The 24,861-nt window shown below is 40.2% G+C and overlaps 2 protein-coding genes across 7 annotated transcripts in view; one reads left to right on the top strand and one right to left on the bottom strand.

Annotated features, from left to right (window-relative positions):
• The window catches only part of LOC121868397, a 37,823-nt gene extending 26,928 nt beyond the window's left edge, over positions 1 to 10,895 (bottom strand). For all 4 annotated transcript variants that reach the window (XR_006089391.1, XR_006089392.1, XM_042368996.1 and 1 more), the window contains exon 1: positions 10,850 to 10,895. Coding sequence is in view for 2 of the 4 variants with exons in the window: in XM_042368996.1 (XP_042224930.1) it covers positions 10,850 to 10,873 (24 nt within the window). In the remaining 2 variants the exon portion in view is untranslated. The remainder of the gene's footprint in view (positions 1 to 10,849) is intronic.
• LOC121868398 (protein Star-like) overlaps positions 1 to 21,780 on the top strand; it is a 42,210-nt gene extending 20,430 nt beyond the window's left edge. The window contains exons 1-7 of one of the 3 annotated variants that reach the window (XM_042369000.1): positions 17,973 to 18,094; positions 18,567 to 18,715; positions 18,980 to 19,182; positions 19,367 to 19,558; positions 20,063 to 20,161; positions 20,535 to 20,693; positions 21,397 to 21,780. In XM_042369000.1, the coding sequence (XP_042224934.1) occupies positions 18,568 to 18,715; positions 18,980 to 19,182; positions 19,367 to 19,558; positions 20,063 to 20,161; positions 20,535 to 20,693; positions 21,397 to 21,564 (969 nt within the window). In that variant the 5' untranslated portion in view covers positions 17,973 to 18,094; position 18,567 and the 3' untranslated portion in view covers positions 21,565 to 21,780. Of the gene's footprint in view, positions 1 to 17,972; positions 18,378 to 18,566; positions 18,716 to 18,979; positions 19,183 to 19,366; positions 19,559 to 20,062; positions 20,162 to 20,534; positions 20,694 to 21,396 lie in introns of those variants that run through there. The other 2 variants (XM_042368998.1, XM_042368999.1) reach the window with 2 other exon arrangements.
• The last annotated feature ends 3,081 nt before the right edge of the window (positions 21,781 to 24,861 follow it).

Raw genomic sequence — 24,861 nt, 5'->3', positions numbered from 1 at the left:
TATCGCTTCTTATCTTCCGCCCAGCCAAAATTAATAATAACTACAGTTTTTTGTGTGTGTGTGTGTGTTTTTGTTGTTTGTATTCCTGGTGATATTTAAAGCACAAGTCATAGCGTTTGTAGAGACTAATAGCGGGAACTATTCTAAGCTAATCCCAGAGCTGGAGCGTCTTCTAGTCCTCCCACACCCCTTAAACGCGAGTGTACTGTACTTTGACAAACAACTGCGGCCCTGCGGATAATAAGAGAGGTGAAGCTTGTATTCACTAAATATCAACAGTTCCATTAAAGACACCATACTTGCTGGTAAATGTGGACTGAATGATGTTCTTAGCTGCTTTGATCACTTACCCCCATATATGAATAACTACACGTATGTTCGGGCGTGTTTGAAAGTAAAATTACAAACAAAAGCGAAATCTCCACCTGACGCCCGCCTCACTGTACACCGCTGTGACGTTACCACTTTTCATTATTTTTACCGATATAATCATACCTTCTCTACATTTCACAACTTCACTGCAGTTAAATACACCGCTGGTAGTTAAAGTCTCTCTTTTGGGGGGTTTTATTCCCATTGTCTCTGCATGAGCGGTTCAGATATAAAAAAAAGGTTATCTCCGAGCCATTGGTAATTCTTCACCAGGTGACCGTTGTGTTAGTTTTTGTGGAGCAGCGGCGAAGGTGAACTACTTTAGATTTTCCGTAATGCTGGCAACACCGGAGGTAGGTGACCAGTTGACCAGATAGACTCTAGGATATACAATTTAATGGTTTATCTACCCTAGAACATTCCATCAGCGTGTTACCCGAACCTAACCAACTAAACTCCAGCTCAAAATGTCAGAGCCTGATACATATGCGCTTATAGTCAGAATTTACCTGTTGATTATGCAAAGTAGCTGCAGAGAATAGTACAAAAAAACACATACGCCTTGTTAACCTGAGAGATGGAAGGAGACTTTGGTTAGTTATATGAGAGACGCAAGTTTAAAATCACCTACGCTTTTAAAGACTCGTCTGTTAAAGCGTCGTAATACATTATAAAATTAAACGATACAAACTTAACAGCTTTTACTCAGCATCTCTTTCCTGATTTATTTAACTTATTTACTGTCTGTTGTAATAAATAAGACATAACGAGTGATGCTTCATATCCCTGTCAGTTGAAACACGTAAGACAACACACAAAACGCAACTTATAACAGCGCAAATGAACTCCTCATTAAATTTCTGCATCTTATGAATAGTCCACGTCAAGCAGAGCTGTGTCAGTGGACTTGTTGTCATACTCACTCTGGAAGGGTGATTACTTATCCAATAACTTCGTCTCTTGAAAACCACAACTATTGACTTCTTTTACTATTACTGCTACTATTATCATTATTGTTATCGTTATTATTATTATTTTTATTATTTCCACACACACACACACACAAGGCGTATCCTTATAACGGTGTCGGCTGCAATACAATACTTCCTTGGCTGGACTTTTTGTTTTTACATTTTTTCTCATTATTTTTTGTTTCCCATTCATTACAGTCTCATGAGGTAAAGTCCCTTCCTGTATCAAGTATTTTTTTTCTGTATCTTGGTAGTTTCTGTAACGTTGTGTGTGTGGCGGCTGCATTAATTAGAATTGTGAACGTGGAAACATGAATAAGGAAGAATGGTAAATAGGTGAATGAATTGATAAAGTAAAGGTGAAAACATAAAGAAGAATGGTGGATAGGTAAAGGAATTAATAAAGTAGAAGAGGAAAGGTCAGAAGGAAGGCAGAGTAAGGTGATATGACTCAAGGTACAGAAAACCATTTATCACTGAGCATTTAACCTTATATAGTGTTGGTTAATAGGCAGGAGCTGAAGTGTGAGGTGGAGGATGTTGGCATGAGGTATACAGTAGGTGATGTTAGTGAGCTGTGACTTTTATTATCAATAGTAGTAATAGTAGTAATAGTAGTAGTAGTATTGTTATTGTTTCGTGAGGAACTTTGATTGCGAGGCGTTGTGTATAATTGAGGACCTTTTTTTATGGGGGCCTGTTAGTCCTGAGTGAGGTAAGAGGCCTTTGTTCTTTAATGTCGTGAGGTGAGTGAGTGAGTGAGTCAATTACGGGAGAATAGAGAACTCCTGATTGTGGTGGATTTGACTGATTGTGTGAGCTAACCGTGAGTGAGGGGGAGGAGGGTGGGGTGTGGTGGGGTGGGGGTACATACATCACAGGGACAAAGGCACCCGTGTTCATGATCCTCCGTGAGTTTCAGGTGACTTTCGTGACTCTTCTGGCCTCACCTGTGTGTGTGCTACGCCTTGCCAACACCCGACACCCGCCCCGCCTCGCCCCCTGGTTCACCTGGGTGGTAGCTGTGTGAAGGTGGTGTGTGTGTGTGTGTGTGTGTGTGTGCAAGTCTGTGTAAAAACGTGTCTGCATGTAGGAGGTGCACTTGGTTGTGTGACTGGAGGAACTGAGGAGGAGTAGAGAGGGTTGGGAGGGGAGGGGGTCTCTCATCTCACTGAACTTGTACCTTCCCAGTAGAGGCCAGGGAGGGAGGGAGGGAGGGTAAGGGCAGGTGAGGAGAGCCCCGTTCATGTCACAGCCTTGACCTTTGTAGCCTTTACTGACCCAGACAATAAAGGCTACAGGTGAGACATCACACGAAAAACACCTTCATAATAATTACCTAAAGTGAGCGTTGTGGGAAGGGAAGGCTGGTTTAATATACAGCGTACACAATGACTCGGGTTTTTTTTTAGAACATAGCGAGGTTTCTGTGGACGGGACAACTTTTTAGAGCTATAAATTTGAGAAAACAAGTTAGAAAATATAGTGATGTTTTCCTTTTTTTTTTTTAGAATATAACCAGAATCTGTGAACGGCGTGATCTCCTCCCCCACCCCCCCTTCCCCCTCCCTACTTGATGTGTATAGCAGAGAAAGAAAACAAAACGTATAGAAGTGTGTAAGTGGTTGATGGTTCTTGTCTGTGAGGCTTGGCTGTGTAGGATGGGGGAAAGGGAGGGTGTGAGAGGTGTGGGATAGAGGTGACGGCTGTGAAGGAAGGGAGAGGAAGGAAGGCGGAGGAAGGAAGGAAGGGAGTGTTTAAACTACGTCACAATCAATAACTAATTATAAGCTTCAGTATACAATCACCATCATCTTGAGTACAATTCTCAACTATAATCCACTTACAGTCACAATGAGTCGCCAGCCTCAACAATCACCACCATCTTGAGTATACAATCCCTAACTATAATCCACTTACAATCACCACTACCTTGAACACAATGAATCACCAGCCGGAACAATCACCACCTACATTGTTCCGTTAATATAACTTGTTTCTTTGTTTTAAACTCTCTCAACAACGAGGATCATTTGCACCGTAAGATAACAACGTCTGTCCTCGCTAGTGTGATCTATTAACGTGATTCAACACCTCATGTTTTAAAGCACAGAAAACACGGTCGTTTTTACACTCTTTGAGAAATGTGTTTTTTGTTTTTTAAACATTTTAGGTCGTGGGACGTAAAGTAGATTAATTCACACTCAACAACATTAAAAAATAAGAAAATATTGTCTGTTAAGCCATTTTTGTGTTTTATGTATTTTTATTTCGATAACTTACGTCTTCAAACACGTAAGCTAAGTGATCTCAAATACCAAACAACAATAATTAGATTTTAAATGTTATTGTTTCATGTAATGTACTTGTTATTTTTATATATCTCGACGTTTTAACAACCAAGATCTTTTTAACATATGCTCAAGCCATCAACAATTACAAACTAAAGAAATTTAGATTCAAATATTATTAGTAAACATCTAACGGTGTAGGGAAGCCGACTACGTCACATCCGGTAACACTCACCAAAGTTCAATCACTATTCTTACCTCATAACTTGTGATGTGAAAAACCACTTATCTGACTCACTTAAGATTCTGCACGTAGCTGGCGGTCTAAGTTGGAGTAAAATTACCCTCAGATTCCTTACTATCTCATTTCCCGGGCCTGACGTCTTGGATATGAGCGATGATTGTTTTTGTTTTTATGTTCATAAATATCCTAAGCACCAGTAAAAGGACATAATTAATTGAATGGGGACTCGTTTGGCTGTTAATTATATGTAGATCGATACTAAAGCATACAGTACATACATTACATACGTTACTCGCGTCTGGGTTTTAAAGTAATTTATCAACCCATAACACACACAAAAAATACATTGGAGCATCGTTCATAACTCCACTCCATGACAAAGGAGCAATCAACCGTTCTTCGTCCTTCTCTTACGACAATAAGAAAGTCGAATTCAAATCCCGAATGAAAGAAAAAAAATCAGGGAGACGGACATACCGTATGAAACAAAAGCAGAGTGAACATGGAAACCAAGAACAAAATATTATATACGTATCACACACCACACACACACACACACGCAAGTCGCACAGTTAAGTTAGAGGCTATTAAAAGGATCAGCGGGAAATTGTTGACAACATTTTGGTCGCTTACACACTGATGTGAAGGGCGTGGCAAAAGGCAGTTGCCAGGGGTCCCCACACGCTCCACCTCCCCCCACGATCTTTCACCAAATGCAGCAGGTTTTATCGTTGCGTTTTATTGCTTATTATTCCCGTTTAGCGGTGATATGTCTTTTGATATGACGGTGTTCGTGTTGTGTGTCAGGCGAAAGAGAATACGATGATACATACGTCAATAACAAGACTGAGAACACACACACACACACACCTAACCTAGTCAAGTCTGGGACATCCTGTGACACTGGTATTTGTATCACTACTGTACACGTAACGGAGTGATTTATTGTGACCACACTCGTCTGGGATGAAGGTGTGTTTGTGTGTGTGTAAAGTTATGGTGGTAGCTAGACCTATTAGGGGGAAGCCAATGAGATAGGTCCAGCCGGAAACAGTTACAGAAAATGAGTAATTTATCGTAGGAACCTTTGTGTAACCTACTCAGCTTAATAACACTCCATCCAGGCAAAAACTGATACACTGTATTTTTTTTTCATCATATTCGCCACTTATCAGCTTACTAGCCGTTTGGGCAGGTACTGGGCCCACGTCGGGTCTATTGGCTAAATAAACAAAAAAACAAAAGAACATCATGATAAAGAGATAAACACAAGCAAGCGATCAGAGAAATGAGAAAAAACAAGACTGAAGAAGCAAAATAACGAATATAAATTCGAATAAAAGTGGGAAAAGACGAAACTAAATGAAAGACGACAAAGAAAGAGTTGATAAAGAGAGGAAATAAAACCGGTTTAGGAAGGAAGGAAGGAAGGAAGTAAGCTATTTCAAGGTAAACAAGTGAAAGAATGAAAGAAGCAAACACGGAAACATGTTAAGATGTAGAGCAAACAAAGGGAGTGAGGAGTAAATATGCTAATGGGGAAGGAGGAGGAGGAAGAAAAAGGAAGGGAAGACTAGGAGGAAGAGGAAGGCAGAGAAGAGAAAGAGGGGAAGAAGGATGAAGAGGAAAACAGAGAAGAGAAGGGGAAGAAGAAGAAAAGGAAGAAGTAGGAGGAGCAAAAAGACATAAGAAGGAGGATTTAGCAGACAAAGAAGGAGAGGAAAATGAAAACAATAAATGGATGTCGGAAGAAAAGAAAGAAAGGAGTAAAATGGAGAGATAAAACACAGAAGAAATCGAGTGATAAAGTAATAAAAAAAATACGCAAATGAAAAATACGAAACACGAGAAAACCAATTAAAGATTGAAAGTTTCGAATGTATCAATTAGTTTTTCTTCTAGTATGGAAGTTTCGAACGCACTAGTGAATTTTCTATTATCAAGGAGGAAGTTAGATAGTATTTTTCCCAGGATTAAAGATTGGAAATATATTATTGACTTTTTTTCCTAGGATGAAAGTTTGTTAGAATATTATAGAGTTTCTTTTCCTAGGATGTCTGTAAGTGAATACGTGTTAATAGAAGGTCAAATGACACTCGTCGGGATGGGGGGGGAGTGAGGAAGGGGGTTAGTGCCAGCCAGCAAACAGTGCCAGGAAGTGGGAGTGACATGGGGGGCGTCCAAGGTGATGCCTTGAGGTGAGGGAGGAGGGATGGGGAGGGAAGAAAGGAAGGGAGAGAACGTGATATGAGAAGGGTAGAGGAGGTGACGGAGTTTAGGAGAAGGTGAAGGAGAGTTGTGGAGAAAGGTTAGATTAGGTTAGGTTATAGCACGCATAACTATGAGCCTTTTGACTAATGGGCTATACCACATTATCGGCACTAATACTAAGACACCTTAACTTATACCCCCATATAAGGTGTTGAGGTCATTTACCATATTCCGTCGGCCCATGAGTGGCGGGTTCTGTTCTGTAAGGCAGTTGTTTATAATCCCTGGCTGTATAGGTTAACTGGGGTAGTGTTGGACGCCTTGGGGGTTTGGTATGACTTTTTAGGGGTTGGGGTGAGAGGTCCATGGAGAGTTGTTGTCATTGGGTGGGGGGGAGGGGAGGGAGGGGAGGGGAGGAGGGAGTCTTATGTACAAGTTCTGGTTCAATCGATGAAGGAGACGGGAGGAGGAAGAGAAGGAGGAAGAGGGAGGTGGGGGATAGGTATAGAAGGTTGGGGAGGAAGGGAAGGAAGAGGGGGGAGGGGTAAATGAAAGGTAAGGGGAAAGGGGGAGAAAGAAGGATTGGAAGGAAATAATAAAGATGGGAGGTGGGGAAGGAGTGATGAGGTAAAGGAGGAGGGGAGACGAAGGCTGAAAAGGTGAAGGAGGAGAGGAGGAATAATGAGTGATGCAGGAAAAGGAGTGTAGGAGGGAGTGAGAGAGAGAGAGAGAGAGAGAGAGGTGACTAATGTAGTTTTAAATTCATGCGGTCACTTTTTATGATTTGCTTGACAGGTAATTGTTTAGTGCATATTGCCACCGGCTGCAACTCTATTAATAAACCGTTTATTATTATTATTATTATTACACACACACACACACACACTCACACACACACACACACACACACACACACTCACACTTTTCGATGACTGTACCAAAGTGCCTAAACAACTTGCGGTCTTTAAACACGTAATATTAATAAGATAATTTAGTCAAACGATATAATTAAAGTACTTATCATAATTCCTTAATATAATATAATATAATTGATTAACCTTTATAAAATATACATGGAAGTTTCTAATAATCTATATAATCTTAATTACAAAATATAATTGACAATATATGAAAAAAAAATGGAGAATGTCTTTTAAGGCGACAATTATTAAGAGAAATATGAATTATTACAACATTCTATTGTCTTTATGACTTGTTCCCCGAGCCAATTATGTCTTACAAGTCTTAATAAATGGCTGTTTGTCCTTCACGTAGTTCATTATGGCTGTCTGAATGTCTTGTTTATCCTTCATTCAACTTCCTATGGCTATTTTAAAAGACTGTAATGGCTATGGCTAATACTATAGATATATTCGTTAAGTATTATTATTATTATTATTATTATTTTTATTATTATTATTATTTTTATTATTATTATTATTATTATTATTATTATTGTTTACATTTAGGTTTGTTATTGTTTACGTGTGTTGTTCCCGTAGTGGACCAGCCAACAGGGATGGAATAAGCAATAAGTGTCCATGGTTCAAATAGCCACAACTCTTGCCCTTTACCTCAAGCTGGGGGGGGAGGGGAGTAAAAGAGAGAGGGGCGAGGGAGGACCAGGGAGAGTTGTGAGGTGAGTGATGGTAATGAGGAGGGTGTGAGAGAATGTGAGAGAGAGAGAGAGAGGGGGGTCAGGGAGAGTGTGAGAGAGAGAGAGAGAGGGGGGGTCAGGGAGAGGTGAGAGAGAGAGAGAGAGAGAGGGATCAGGGAGAGGTATGAGAGAGAGAGAGAGAGAGAGAGAGAGAGGAGAGTTGTGAGGTGAGTGATGAGGGAAAGGGAGAGGAAAGGGGAGAGGGGAAGGGAGGGAGAGAGAGGGAGGGAGGGAGGGTTGTAGAGATTATGGCCAGGTAAAAAATGGTGCGTTGGTCATATTAGTAACTGGGAGACTAAAGTGCTCAACCCACCACACACACAAAAACAAATACAAATAAATTAACAAAACCACAACAACGTATAAATCACTACGCCAAACTACGCTCTATATCAACTACGCATTGGAACTACATATTAAAATATTATCCATACGCAATATATACTACTCATACGCAATATATACTAGTTATATTAAAACTACGTTGTGTCTGACCTGGATAGATTAAATTAACATATATATAACTATGCAACGACGTAAACAATAACGCCCTTCCCTTATCTGAGACTTTAAATCTGTTCTTCTTTTTTGACGATTTTTTTTTTAGAATCTTTAGGCGAATTTTTCATTTTTTTTATCATTAATGACTTTCACTTAAATACTAAATCAATTAAGGCATAGTTTATGGTGTAAGGTCATTAGGGTGATAGTAGAAATTTGTTTGTTGTGTCTTGTGGTGATTAAGACGTAATGAATGGTGCTTAATGACCCTGGTAGTTGAAGTGCCTCAAACAGGAAAAGCCACAGGGTATGTAATTTGCCGTAATTGCCTGCTGAAGAAACAAGGGCACAGTGATTGATGCTTAAAATACCCTGGTAGTTGACGCTCCTTTATGCAATCACAGCATACTAACCTAACCTAATCTAAACCCAACCTAACCAAATCAAACCTAATTTGAAATAACCTAACTTAATCTAACCTAACATACCCTAAGGCTTAGGGCCTAAGCTAACCCCCTTTAAGGTAGCTTTAAATGACATACAATTAACTACCTAACTACCAATTCAACGATGTGGTTAATGAGAACAGGCAATTAGATCGTTAGTGTACAGGAAACGTGTGGTCGTTAACGAGATGCTATAAACTATCCAACTGTCGACCTGTAATTGCTAATGATTGGTCGTTAGGGATAAAATGAAAAAAATTTGTTTACAGTCTGTTTACACCTCCGTTTACTTTGTGTTGTTTGCATTTTTTACAATTGATATTTTTACTTGATATGAACTGTTTATACTGTTTGTGTTATCTTCATACATACATACATACATACACACATACATGATTTACGTTATATATAGTTTACATTGTCTATATAATCGACATTATTTACAGTTTACATTCTCGATATAAATGACTTTATTTACATTTCTGACCTACTAGAAGTCAGAGCACCAATGGCGGGTAATTAATGGCACTTAATTGACACACACTAACGAGCTATGGCCTCGTTAGTGTGTGCTGAGACAATTACTCGTTAGTGAAGGACTTTTCTATAATCTGATTCGAGGTTTTGATAATCTTATAATCCTTCTATAATCCTGTGGTCTTATATAATTCCTTAGCCTTGGTTAATTATTTTCAGTTTATATAATTCTTTGACTTTAATTAATTATTTGACCTAAGATAATTATGTAACTTTATTTAATTATTTGAGTTTATATATTTCTCATTTTAGATAATTCGTTGGGCCTTAATAATTCTATGGCAACACCGAGATTATAATCATTATTTATTATGGCAACACTTCAGGAAACACAATTGAACAACAAATTGGCAATACTTGGACAATAAACACCATTAATATGAAAAAAAAACAGAAATACCACTCATTATGGCAACACCACAAGAAACATATGATCAACGATATGGCAACACATTTAATATAACACAACGGAATATAATACAAACATTAATCCATATGGCATCACTTCAAAAACAATATGGCAAAACTTCACAAAATAAATGAACAACAATATGGCAACACTTTAAAAACAAAGAATATGCCAAAACCTCCAAAAAAACAATGAACGACAATATGGCAACACTTTAAAAACAAAGAATATGCCAAAACCTCCAAAAAAACAATGAACGACAATATGGCAACACTTTAAAAACAAAGAATATGCCAAAACCTCCAAAAAAACAATGAACGACAATATGGCAACACCTCAAAAACAAATGAACGCCGCCATAACAACACGAGGAGGCAAGAAATGGGAGGACATAATTTTTTTTCTCCTATCTATAATTACGTATCGCTAAATCATACACATATCAATAATTATATTACCTAACCTTGTGAATTTACTCAAGCAAGGACAAGATTAGTGGGAAGTATTATAAAAAAGATAACGAATAAATGTGGAAAAATGTAAAGAATTGGTTGGGAAATAGTAAGAGAATGAGAATTAGTTAACCTGGCCTCTTAAATTAATCTAATCTATGGGAATTTTGATATGATTCAAGTCAATGGGTTTTGTCCGGTGAGATTTTTGTTCAATGGGATTTTTGTCCGATGGGTTTTTGTCCGATAGGGTTTTGTCCGTTCCCCGCCAACACCGGTTCGTGATACTTGAAGGCGGATTATTGGTGTTTACTTCTGGCTGAAGAATTTGTGTGTAGTTTATATATTAATCTCCCAAGTAACTGTTATTTACAACCACATTTTCTCAAGTTTATATATGTATGTTAATGTAAATATATATGTGTGTGTAAGTATATAAATATTCAGCATTATATGAAGACAATAGGGGGATATTTGTGTTTATATTTTCACCTTAAAGAACGAAGGCCAACGTCCCCCTTCGTCACTGGATCACAAAACATCGCAACTGCTCCTACCTTGTTCAAAAGCGGTGCTCCAATGACGAAGTGTCGTTTTTTTACGGAGAGGAAACAAAAATTAAATGCCTTCCCTTATTTGTATTCCATCACACTACTACTACTACTACTGGACCCATCAACCCCTTCACTATAATCAACACTACAGCAGCACCACCGCCACACAACACAACACAGGGTAGGGGTGAGTGAGATTCTTACACACACTATCTCCCACACGCCCATCTTCTCTCCAGGGTGGTCACACGTCGACTGACCCGCTCTACTGATCGTGGCGCGCCTCGTGCTGCTGCTGCTGTTCTCCCGCCTCCTCCTCTTCCTCCTCCTCTTGCTGCCGTTGCTTCTTCCCCTGGTCTTGCTTTTGCTCTGTTTTTACTCCTCTCTTCTTTTTTTTTGTTCCATTCGTCGCCTTGTCATTTGCCTCGAGTTCTGCTGCTCTAATTTTTTTTGCTCAAACACTCGCTGTCATTGCTAGTGTCGGTGCTCTAGTTCTCCTCATAAGTCTCCCAGTCGCTGTCTCGTGCACCCAGATCCTGAGGAGTTAAGTAAATAGCTTCTGCTGTGTGTACTGTGAGGGCGTGTTCCCTAAGTACATGCTTCCTGTATCTCTCATAAATGTTCCTCTCTTATACCTGTTTCATTTCCTCTGTTTCTCTCCATACACAGACACGCATACATACACGGACGCATACAGACATATATACACAGACACATGTTTATAGATGAATATGTGTACTTCTGTGTTGTGGTGACGGTGGTGGTAGGTAGAGGGGGCATGGCAGGCTGTAACAGGGGTGATAACAGTAATACAGTGGTCATAGTTAAGGGTTGTTTACAGCGTTATGTAACCCCTGTACTGTACCCTGAGTTGACCCCGCCCGTCCCATCCTTGCCCTCCTGCCCCCTCCTCCTTCCCTCTTTGCCCTTCTGCCTACCTCCTACTTCCCTCCTTGCCCTCCTGCCTCTCCTCCTTCCCTTCTTGTCCTCCTGTCCCCTCCTACTTCCCACCTTGCCCTCCTGCCCCTCCTCTTCCATCCTTGCCCTCCTGCCACCTCCTCCTTCCCTCTTTGCCCTTCTGCCTACCTCCTACTTCCCTCCTTGCCCTCCTGCCTCTCCTCCTTCCCTTCTTGTCCTCCTGTCCTCCTACTTCCCACCTTGCCCTCCTGCCCCTCCTCTTCCATCCTTGCCCCTCCTGCCCCTCCTCCTTCCCTCTTTGCCCTTCTGCCTACCTCCTACTTCCCACCTTGCCCTCCTGCCCCCCTTCCATCCTTGCCCTCCTGCCACCTCCTACTTCCCTTGCCCTCCTGCCCCCCTCCTTCCCTCCCTGCCCCTCCTCCCTAAGGGCCACTTTCTCTTCCTTATTGTGTTTAAGAGGGTTTCCCACGACCCTTACCCTCCTCCCCCCTCAATCATCTCATCTTCCTCCTCCCCATTTCACTCCCCTTCCCACGTCATATCAATCCCTCTCTTCCACCCCCTCTCTCTCTCCTCCCCCTCCCTCTCGCCTCTAATCCCCCCTCTCCTCCATCTTTCCCTCCCCTCATCTCTCTCACCTTACCTTCCTCCTCCATCTCTCTCACCCTCCCCTCCTCCTCTATCTCTCTTCCTCTCCATCCTCCTTCATCTCTTCCTCCCTCCCTCGTCTTCTCTTCCTGTTCCTCCCCTCCCCCTTGCCCCTGAACGTGTCTGCCCGCCCTTAGTGAATCACTCTTACGCCCTCCGACTTGCTTTATGGCTAGGTACATGGCGTGACTGTGTGTGTGTGTGTGTGTGTGTGTGTGTGTGTGTGTGTGTGTGTGTGTAATATTGCTGTCTTTGTTTTCAGTTGCTCACACACACACACACTTGTCACCATTATATTCACAATCCCTCAAATACTGTCGTCTCATTCTGCTCCACTTCCTACAACCTGTAAATGCCTTTTATAAATATCAGAACAATTTATCAATAGTTTTAATTCACCGAGGAACATTGGATCCATTGGCTATTATTTACTTCCAATATTTCGACCTTTAGTCAAAACAAAACAATGTTCAAAGAAAACCCGATCTATTATCGAGCCTAAACTATTTTAATACCAATGTAATCAACATGTCGATAACATTAACTAACTTGTATTGTTTATTTAGTTTCTCTTTCTCTCTCTCTCTCTCTCTCTCTCTCTCTCTCTCTCTCTCTCTGATTTAACCAAGGATGCAAACACAAATGAGAGAGAGAGCGCGAGGTCATAATTAGGAGAGAGAAAGAGAGGCAAAGTCATAAAGAGAGAGAGAGAGAGAGAGACTTCATGAGGGTAGTAAGTAAAGATCTAAGCTTCCTGGGTCGTGAGATATAATATATTTTTTGTTCTCCTTCACTGTCTCGAAGATCTGTATATATGTGTGTGTGTGACATTACCTTCACCCCCTCGTGTGCGTGTGATGGGGCTACACACACACACACACACACACACACACACACACATACAGCGACTTGTTAGTATTGTAGGTATTATTTATTTGGAGTATTTTATTGTATTCATATCGTCCACAAAATTCTCAAGATGAATATTATTATTATTATTATTATTATTTTTATTATTATTATTATTAGTAGTAGTAGTAGTAGTAGTAGTAGTAGTAGTAGTAGTATTGCAACATAACTCACTCGATACAGTAAAGGGAACTTAAACAATGTAGACTCTCAGGATATAAAATTCCTTCAGTCATTCATTACAAAAAAAATGTAAAACGAGGTGAAAAAATTATAACGAAATACTTCCATTGTTCAGATGAAACATAATTAAACTATTGTAAAAATTGTTATAGCGAAGGACAAACTCTTTCAACATCAGATAAAAGAATTTACCTCAGAATACAAAACAAAATGGCTACAAAAAAATATTGGTAATTAGAAGTAACAAGTACAACCGGATTCACTATAGTTTACCCCCAAATACGTTACTTTTTTATGGATCTACGACTTCTTGTTGATCTGAGAATCGTAAAAAATCAAACTATGAATCTATTTTGACTCGCATATGAATATTTAGAATCGGAATCGTTTAAGAATCTTTTTTATTGGGGATCTGATGACTCATTGTTGACGTGAGAATATTTTCACACCCGGAGTCGTAATGTTAAGGAGTAATTAATGTATTATTTCAGTCTCTGTTAATGTCCACCGCCCACCTGTTTGTCTTGACCTTTTCTTAGCCTTAACCTCTGTGCCTCTTGACTTTATCCACACCCTCACCTGGCGTACTCCTCCTCCTTAACCCCCCATACCCCCATCTACCCCCTCTACCCCCATTCCTCCCCACCCCCACCTCCCTATAAAAGACTTGTATCATCCCTCTCTCCCTACATCTCTTCCCTAGTACTTTTATCGCCCCCTCCCCTCTCCTCTACACTCCCCTCCCCTCCAGTACTTACATCACCCCTTCCCCTCCCATCCTCTCCCCCTCCTTCCCCCCGTACTTTTATTCTCCTCTATTCTCCTCCCCTTCCCCTGTTTTTGTACCTTATTCATTCATTCGTTACCGCTCTTCCTGCTTCCTTTCATCTTCCCTCCTTCTTTCTTTTTCCTTCTTTCCTTTCATCTTTGCCACCTTTCCTTCCTCTCCCCTCTTTCTTTCCTTTCTCCTCCTTCTCCTCTTCCTTCCTTCTTTCTCTCTTTCCTCCCTTAACTAACTCCTTTCTTCCTTGCTCCTTTCCATTTTCCTTCTCTCCTTCCTTTCTTATTTTCTTCTCTCCTCATTTCTCTCCCTTCATTCCCCCCCCCTCTCTCTCGTTCTCCTTTTTCTAATCCTTCCTTTGTCCCCTTTTTGCACTCCTCCCCTCACCTTCCGTCCTCCTCCACCCCACCCCACCCCCCCCCTCCACCCCTCCTCTTTTCAGTCTTTGCAAGTCTTCCGGGATAAGCCACGCCCCCTACCCTACTGACGTCACAGGATAAAATTTGAATTAGACTAAACCTAAAAAAGAAAAAATATTAATGAAAGAAATGAAGGTTAAGATAACAGTATTTTATTCTTTCAATTTCCAATAAGTGTAAATTTTCTGGGGTTTTAGGGGGGGGGATAATTTCGGTTTTAATTATTTTTTACATCACCTGTCAGATTACGCTAACCTCATATTACCTGAAGATTAACCACCCTTATGCTGCCTGGGTGGGATTAGGTTGAGTTAGGTTAAGATGGGGTTAGATTAGGTCGGTTAGATTACTTTAAATTCAGTATTATTTAACAAACTCAAAATGGACATTAAGACAATAACAATCAAAATATAGACATTATACACTTTAAAATGTCAATTAAAATAGGGAGACTTTTATCCAAGATGTTTGGTAAATTAGCAGAAGTTACCCCAACAAAATTTTAGTAAACACGAGGGTAGACCCGAAGTGTTCAATAAGAGGGGTGGATGGGTGGGTCGCTGGAAGGTGTTTCAGTAAGAGGGGTGGGTGGGTCTCTGGAAGGTGTTTCAGTAAGAGGGGTGGGTGTGTGTCTCTGGAAGTTGTTTCAATAAGAGGGGTGGTTGGGTCGCTGGAAGGTGTTTCAGTAAGAGGGGTGGGTGTGTGTCTCTGGAAGTTGTTTCAGTAAGAGGGGTGGGTGGGTCGGTGGAAGGTGTTTCAGTAAGGGGGGTGGGTGTGTCTCTGGAAGTTGTTTCAGTAAGAGGGGTGGGTGGGTTGCTGGAAGGTCAATCACGAAATACCAAATGCTCAAGCCGTGATCCACTCTGATGACAAGGAAAGCCGGTTCTTAGCGTTATCCCCCCTTTCCTCCCCCTCCCTATCCCCCTACCCCCAACTCCCCCCCTATCCCCCCACTCATGATGACGTACTGTATTTCCTGTATTTATTTTTCGTAATTGTTATTAATTACACTATAGTCAGCAATATATAAAAATGATAAAGTATAGACCTCTTATCGTAGCAATCGAATCTTACCATAAACAAAAGATTCACCACGGTCTTGCAATGGCGACTTCAATAAATGACGTAAGTACTACAAGATCTCAAAGTAAAAACAAAAGCACATCACTCCAAATACAGGTTCGACTGTCCCGACAGTCCTTTGTTTCATTTGATGACCCTTTATATATGTTTAACCCGGGAACCGTTAACGCAATTACAGGACTTATATTTTAGTTCTTCCGTTCCCGTTATTTAAAGATAATTTTTCAATTGTATTCACTTTAGGTTGAGGATTTGAGAAATTTACTTTTGAAATGAGCATTAATTAATGTAATTGTCCATTCTGATTAATAACAAGGAAATTCTCTTGATATAACCATAGATTTTAGTGAATATTCGTCTGTTTGCATAGATTATCAAATTCAGGGATCATTTCTAGGATAATGTTCGTGATTAAATTGATAGGTCTCTTTATTTTACAGACTTACAGATCAACGTTTGTACTGTGATCTATTTATACATAACAGTAACACAAACCTACACCAGCGTCATCATAATTTATTCATGAGTAAACATAAAAAAACATCACCCCTCCCCCTCATTCCCCATACACCCTCTCCCATCACCCTTTCCCCATCCCATTACCCTCCCCCCTTCCCATTATCCTTCCTCCTCCCTCGTCACCCTTTCCCTTCCCTCATTACCCCCTCCCCATCATTGCTCCACCCCTCCATCATCCCCTCCCTTCCCTCAACCTCCCCCTCCCTCTCATCTCTACATACAAACATACAACTTCCCCTCTCCCTCCCCTTCCACCCATCCCAAGACACACAAAGGAACTCATCAGCGTCTTTTTCCATCACTCAACATCCTCTCACCAAGACCACCTCCCCCTCCCCTCCAGTACCTACCGCTGACCTTTTCCGCTTCAGGAACGGGACAGGAAAGGGAGTTCCCCGTCTCACCATATAGCAGGGCGGCCTTGGGTAATGTATCCCACCCGTGCCATTTACGAACCATGCCCGGGCCGGAATGTGTATACCCAGTTAATAGGTTCGGATCTGAATGGTATGTTTTAATTGGGATGGATTCTTCGGTTAATGGGTAAACAACATGGACGATTAAGTCTATGAGTGTATCTAATTGTGGGATGTTACAATGGGGATGATTGCTAAAATTAATGGGTAAACGACTTCGAGTGCCGTTAATGGGCCCGTGTCATTTCTTGGTCATGCCTGGAATATATCTCCCTGTACCAGTTAATAGGGACGAAGCTTATTGGTTTGTTATTTAAGATATAATGGATGTTAATAATGGTTAGATTTGTGGATAATGGGAAGTTTAATCAATATACAAAGACTTCGTTAATGGATACGTGCCCTTTACTTACTATGACTGGATTCGCATTGTATCTATCAGGTAATGGGAACGGTATCTGTTGTTACGTTAATACTGAAAGGATATTTGGGATAAGGATTTATTCGGTACATTATTAATAATAGATTAGTCTCACTTAATATTCATGTACGAGTCAAAATGATAGGGCTAATTACTAAAACGGATTGACTTTTACTTATTTATTTTCTTACTTATTTACTTTCTTATTTACTTATTTACTTTATTATTTATTTACTTTCTTGTTTATTTACTTATATTCTTATTTTTTATTTATTTGTGAATTATAAATATTACCCAGAAGCTTCAATTTTAATTTCTATTAGAAATTTGGGTGTAACTTAAGGAATGGGTAATTGAAATGGTGAAAATGTCAAATAGGTGTTGTATTACCTGCGAATATTGTCTCAGATTAAATATTCTACTTCCCAGACAATCCTTTTTATCATTAAAGACTGTATGTATTATTTAATGAACCTCCTTCCTTCCCTTTTTCTTCCTTTCTTTCTTGTTTTCTTCCCTCCTCAATTCCCTCCCTTTCGTCTCTCTCACGTTCTCCTATTTCTCCTAATCTCTCTCTCTCTGTTCCTTCTTTTTTCCCTCTCCCTTGCTCTGATATTTATGAAATAGGATTTTTAAGTGATTTACCTATTACGTGGCACCTTTAATAATAACTATACACCCGTTAATGACAATCCAAATGGTGAAAATTCTACAGCCGACACTTGTATTTTGGTTTAATTAAGTTTACCCTTTAAAAGAAACAACCTTATTAAAGAAAACGTATATATGGATAACTAATTTAAAATACAATACAACTCGACATTACTATAAATATTAATTATTATTAAAAAAATGCATGTTTTTGTGTGTCTCTTATACATTTATTTATTGTTTAAATATTTATTCTTCCTATTTGCCATACGTGTACAGGAAATTTACCACGTCAACAATATATATACTGGTTTATTATTAATTATGTGTTTTCCTCATACGTATAAGGAAAACTAAGCGATAAACCTCGTCACAGGCATCGACAAACTGCTATGGCTCCTGAGGTATTAGTAGGCTTTGCTCCCTGTGCTATTTATGAAAGTGAATCGCCTGTGTAGTGACCTTGTGTTGTGGATAATTGACTTACGAACATTTAAAGAGGTATGAGTGCTTGTTGTAGTTAACATTTGGTGGTGGAAAACGAATGGCTTGAAGTGTCCTATAGAAACGAGTGATTAGATAGAAAAATACATTGATATATACAGAAATATTGTCATTCATATTTTCCATAGACAGTGAAGGTATACAATGCACATAGAGATAATTTAATTGATGCTGTCGAAGATATATACGTGATTTAATTCCATGATTTGATTAATGATTGGAAATAATTTTGATTGATGGTTCATTGAGGACATTGCTGTTTCTATTGTTGAGAAGACAGGTGGGTTATTAGTCTATAATCTATGACATAACATTCATATCCTCATTCTATAATACACACGCCTATGAATAGTTGAAGATAAATGTTCCTGATATATTGTTGTCATAATGTACTCGACTTAACGCCATCTTAATCTCTTGAGAATTCGGCCTCAAAACTAACTATTGATTCTTATTCTATCGCCACCAGGATGCAGCTGAGATTACTCTTGGGATGGTGTAACCGTAAGCGGGTACTGAGGGGTATGTGGGCGGCGGGTGTGGGCGGGATGGGCACTATGTTCCTCTTCATCCTGACACTACACACTGCCCTCCTCCTGCCTCTCTACTGTGAGTCAGGTCTGTGGTGTTTATGTTGTGTTTTCTTTAATAAATATCACTGTTAAATGGGATCACCAGAATATTAGACACCCCGAACTTTTTTTCACCTAAATATTAAGAACCCTAGCGCTTATTTGACTGGAATTAACCTAATCTAACCTAACGCTAACATCCTAACCTAATCTAACACTAACCTAACCTCCCCCTCCTCTTTTCAACATCACTACAGCATTGTCTCACCTCCCCATTCACCCCCCCCCTCCTTTTCTCTCTCCCTCCCAGAATGCACCATGATGCAGTGGCGGGATCCAGGGTCACCAGAGAACAGGCAAGTGATACGTCACCTCCAGGCGAATGTGCTAGAGGCGGCCCAGCGGAGTGTGGTGGAGCCAGTCACCCCCATCGACCTCTACGACCCCCCATGGATGAAGATAGAGAGATGGCTGGCGGTGGAGTCTGCCATACGTCAAACTATGGGTCAGAAGGTGAGAGAGAGAGAGAGAGAGAGAGAGAGAGAGAGAGAGAGATGCTATGATTTTTTTTGTGTGTGACCAAGAACTATAAAACATAAGTTCTGACGTTCCTCTTCACTTCCTGTTCCAATACCTCCCCCTTCCCCCACTACTGCCCCTCCCCCCTTCTCTCTCTCTCTCTCTCTCTCTCTTACAGAGACGGGGGGTGTTCGTGGAGGTGGGTGCTGGTGCTGGCGTCTTCAAGTCTCACACGTCGTGGCTGGAAACGTCTCGTGGTTGGACTGGCCTGCTGATCGAACCACGTCCAGATGCTTACGCCCAGCTGAGACGCCGCAGGAAGGCCGTGGGGGCGAGGGCGTGCGTTTCAGACTATGGCTACAATAAAAAGGTCAGTCTAGAATCCTTTGACCAGATGATAATATTATGATAGCAATTAAAAGTCTTATTTCTTAACTCTTCTCCAATCATGTTTATAATGACGTCATACTTTGCTTGTTGTGTGAGGTGTGACGTCAGAGTTTTAAAGGGTTCAAACAAGGATCAACTGAATATTAAACACCCCAGCTTATTTCATTGTAATATTAACTTCCCTAACGCTACCTATGGGGTTAGATTAGGGTAGGTTAACGTTATGGTCATAGGTCATTAGGTGAAATAAGCTGGGGTGTCTATTCTTCAAGTGATGCCTAAGGTCTGGTAGTTAGATACGTTTTAATATCTCCAGTTACGAAAAAAATACTTGTTAAACACCTGTTACATACATACATCTATCTGTGCCCCGCCTGTCAAACACCTGCCACACACCTATAATAAACACCTGTCTAACCTATCACATACATCTTTCTCACACCTCACACACCTGTCTCACACCTGTCTCACACGTGTCATGCAGGAGGTGTTGTGGATGCCGAGTGGGACGGAGGAGCTGCCTGAGTTCTACAGGGAAATCGCCTTGTCCAGATCAACACTAATGACCTACGTGGCCAACGAGGTCAGCTCTCTCTCTCTCTCTCTCTCTTACAATCAATGTATAGTAATTCAAGAGAAAGAAATAAAGAGCAAGAAAGTAGATAGATTAATTCAACAGGAGAAATAATAGACACCAACGGGGCCTTAGAAAACCCATTAGAAAATAGAATAGTCCCTCCACTAATAGTTCCTCCCTTAGGTAAACAAAGGGGTATCTACATTAGTAGCTCCTCCCTTAGATAAACAAAAGAGGCCCTTCAATAGTCCATCCCTTAGGTAAACAAAAGACTCCCTCCATTAGTAGCCCCTCCATTAGGTAAACAAGAGACCCTTCATTACTCCCTCCCTTACCTGCCCCCTAAATGACCTTTGTTTTCCTTGACCTTGGACTACAGGACAGGCTGGGGTCATTGAGGCTGGAGGTACAGTGCTTCACCCTCAATGCCCTGATCATCGCTGCCATGGGATTTCAAAGGCCCATTGACTTCCTGATGCTGGACACTAGCGGAGGAGAGTGGAGAATTCTCGAGACTTTGGAGCAGCTTAACGTCAAGGTGAGTGGGGGAGATGAGAGGGAGATGAGAGGGTTAGTGTTAGAGTGAGTGGGGGGGGGGATGAGATTATGTGTTTTAGTATGGGAATTTGTGGATAATATATATTGTTTATAACTCTGAATTCACCACCACCACTAACACCAACCACCCCCACCACTAACACCAACCACCCCCACCATCACTAACACCAACCACCCCCACCACTAACACCCCACCCCACCACTAACACCAACCACCCACCACTAACACCCCACCCCACCACACCAACACCACCACCCACCACTAACACCACTAACACCAACCACCCCCACCACTAACACCAATACCCCCCACCACTAACACCAACCACACACCCCCACCACTAACACCAACCACCCCACCACTAACACCAACCACCCCACCACAACACCCAACCACACACCACTAACACCAGCCACCCCCACCACTAACACCAACCACCCCACCACTAACACCAACCGCACCAACAATCACTAACACCAACCACACCATCCACTTAACACCCACACACCACTAACACCAACCACCCCACCACTAACACCAGCCACCCCACCACTAACACCAACCACCCCCACCACTAACACCAACCACCCCCCACCACTCACCCACCAACCACACCCCATCACTAACACCAACCCCCACCACTAACCACCCCCACCACTAATCACCACCATTTACCCTACAGAGCCTGATGGTTAAGTTCAACACAGACGTAGACAAAACGTTCATAAAAGAAACGACCGAGCGACTAAACCTCAGACACTATCCATCGAAGCTTCTGAGTCGAAACCATTTCATGTTCTTCCTTAGTGAGAACACCGACCTCAACATGACCCAGTGGCAGGAAGGATAGGGGTTGGTAAATAGGGTAGTAAGGATAGGTGTTGGTAAGTAGGGTAGAATGGATAGGAAGTAAGAAATAGGGTAGGCAGAATAGATTCGATAACTTGGATGGGTAGAATAGGAGGTATGAAATGGGTTGGGAAAGATACCTGCCCTTACATTTATCCATAGCATATAATTGTACCTGTTATTATTGGGCATTTGATTGTGTGTTACGACATCCCCCACACACACACAGCCTGTCGTTACCTGAGATGTGTTATAAATTAGCTTCAGGTGTGATAAATTACGTGTTGCGTTATGTTGATATTAAGGGAGTATTAGTTTAGGTCCAGATTAGATTAAGTTTGTTTTTGTGTATGAGTTTCGTTGAAGGAGATGAGGTCTGGTGAACTGTGGTGGGATGATTTACTTATAATATTGGACCATTATTTTATCTGGGGCAGCTTCACTCGTCGTCAAACAAGAAAAGTAACATATTTTAAAAGTTTAAAAGATCATTGAATTTTGTGTACTTTGAAATCCACTGAAATGTATGGAAATTTTGTTGTCTCTGTTTTTATTGTTATTCTTGTATATACGCTGTAACTGGGAGTATCTACGCTGGGGTAACCAAATCAGGTTAAATAAAATATCTATACAACTTTTTTGTTCTTTACCCACTAGTAAGGATCATCCATTATATTGTAAGTGTAATGAAATATAGTGGAACATAAACATAATATACCACAAACAGTAAATTAATATATATTTATCTTCAAGCTATCAGTCATGATAATAGGGGTCACGCAATATTGAAACCAAGCTAAACAAGTTATTTTGCTTTACATGTTCCGGGCATGGAGAGGAAGCCGCACCAACAGTTGGAGTTATACGAGTTTGGTTTTTCCGGCAGTGTGAACAACTCCTCCTTCATGTGTACAACTCCTCCTTCATGTGTACAACTCCTCCTTCATGTGTACAACTCCTTCATGTGTACAACTCCCTTCTTCCCCTACAAGTTCCATTGTAATGTTTACTAGCCATCAACCACACAAACTGATTGAAACAGGGAACCCGATTTCATCTTTCCGTTTACAGGTATGAATTAAATATTGGTGTCTGTCTGTACGGTACACTGTTTATACTTCCTTCATCATCTACGTCCTTCTGCTTATCATTTATCAGTCAAATTGTCACTAAATTGTTCAGTTTCTTCATAGGACGCCATAATGTTTGATTCCAGTGGCTCGACGCTGTAGTTCCTCTGTTTTGTCTACTTAATTTATTTTTATTTATTCATTTGATTTATTTAAACTTGTTATGATTTACTTACTTACTTACACACACACATCTGCTATCCTTCTCAAATTCATTGCCTTCGTAACCATAGAGGAAGGTGGAGGTCAAACAATTCTTCAACACCTTTCCCATCAACTTCTCCCCTCCCGTCTCTCCCATCCTCAATAACTCCTCCCATTGTCCACTCTTCCGCGCTTTCTTACCGTATTTTCCTGCCTCCCATCTTCACATGCTAGACTGGTTAAGTGAATTTGACCTGAAGGTAAGGTAAGGTAAGGTACAATTGATAGTCTAAATACCTCGTTTATTAACCCCGCCCACTGATGACGTCACTACTGAATCTGGCCTCGAACACTGAATCAATTCCCGAGATCTTTTAAGTCATTAAGTAAGTAATTAGGGTTAAGTTAATTATTATTGTAATTTTGTGGTTGGTGGTTGATTAATAATGTTCATATGTTGTAAGTAAAGTGGGGTTGTGAAGGTTGGTGGTTCAGTATGGGAGAGTTGATCAATAAATAATAGGTATATAAACTTTTGTGACACCCTGTATACATATTATTGATGCTTATATGCAATGTGTATATTATTTGTATATGTATTTTGTGTGTCATAGATCAATCTTATATAGAACTTACGTGGAGTGAATAAATGTAATTCGCGGGCCTATTCTATCTTACGCTTCATGTTAACAAAAGTATTAAGTATATATTAGCAAAAATCTTATATTATTTTCCCTTATCTCCACCTTTTATCTCATGACCCTAGCCATTATTATTATCATTAATTATCATCGGCATTATTATTATTACTATTATTATTATTATTATTATTATTATTACATCATCATTATTTATAAGCTCTATTTCACAATTCATAAATGTGTACAAACTTGTAATTCAATTTGACATATAAAATCAAACAGTGACTAATTGGTTGACATTATTTATAAGTCGATCGAAAAAAATAGTGACTGTTATTAATAATAATAATCATTTTGATTATATAAATAATTTAAGTGTTACTATAGAATATTTATCATTAGGCGCACTTCACCTCCTCATGCTATATAGGGGCTGTTTTTATTTTTATCATCTACTTCATCATTTACCCATGTACAAATCGTTTTATCTAATTTTTTTTGTATTTTTATCGTCTTTTCCATCTTATTTTCACTATTTTTTGTGTTTATATTATTGACCAAACACAGTAAGCTCGCGAAGAAAGATGCCATTTTGTGACACCCTCCATTCTCTCGCCCCAAGACCGGTGCATCATAGAAAACGATACCGTATTGTAAATGGTAAACCCTAATAATATATCTCAAGGAACGCGCAGCAATATTACCTTTTTTTTTTATGCGTCTTGTGCGTTTTGTACTGAATAATATATGCATAATAGTGTAAAACATATATTGAAGTAGTCAAGTTGTATTCTGATAAAGTGGTGAAAATTATAAAAACAGTTTCAGTTGTGAATAAGAATTATGGTAAAATAATAATATTTCACCATTTATTAGAAACCTCCTACAGTAACCTAGAGAGTTTCACGAATTTAAAGGAAAAACGTGAAAAAATGTAAATGAAATGGAAAGCCCAAATTTTATTTTACTTCATCAGGTTCTTGATTATTATTTGTCTAGCGTATTATTTTATGATTTTCTTGTTAGTTTACGTAGTACTGGACTATTGAAACGAAAAATTATATATTGTACAGTAATATAGTGTGTGTTGACAGTTATTGTTACGCGTCTGGGTCAACTGGGTGACTCACTTCTGGTCGTTGCTGTTGTGTCTCTCGCTGTTTCCTCGCCTCAACTTCCTCTAGGGCAGACAGCTCAACCTAGTTGTTTCTTCACATTAATAACTTCATCTTTTCGTCTTCACGGGAATTTTTGATGAACCATAGTACGCTGTTTTATTCTACCTATTTACTTTTAAGTCAAATAAAACGACTCGACATGATTCTTCTGACCAAAAGGAAGATGAAGCGGGGAAACACCGAAAGAAGACAATAACAACAACTA

The sequence above is a fragment of the Homarus americanus genome, unplaced genomic scaffold (assembly GCF_018991925.1).
Source record: "Homarus americanus isolate GMGI-L3 unplaced genomic scaffold, GMGI_Hamer_2.0 scaffold19318, whole genome shotgun sequence".
Taxonomy (NCBI): Eukaryota; Metazoa; Arthropoda; class Malacostraca; order Decapoda; family Nephropidae; genus Homarus; species Homarus americanus.
The sequence above is the reverse complement of the archived record's forward strand: the minus strand, read 5'-3'. Positions and strand labels throughout refer to the sequence as shown.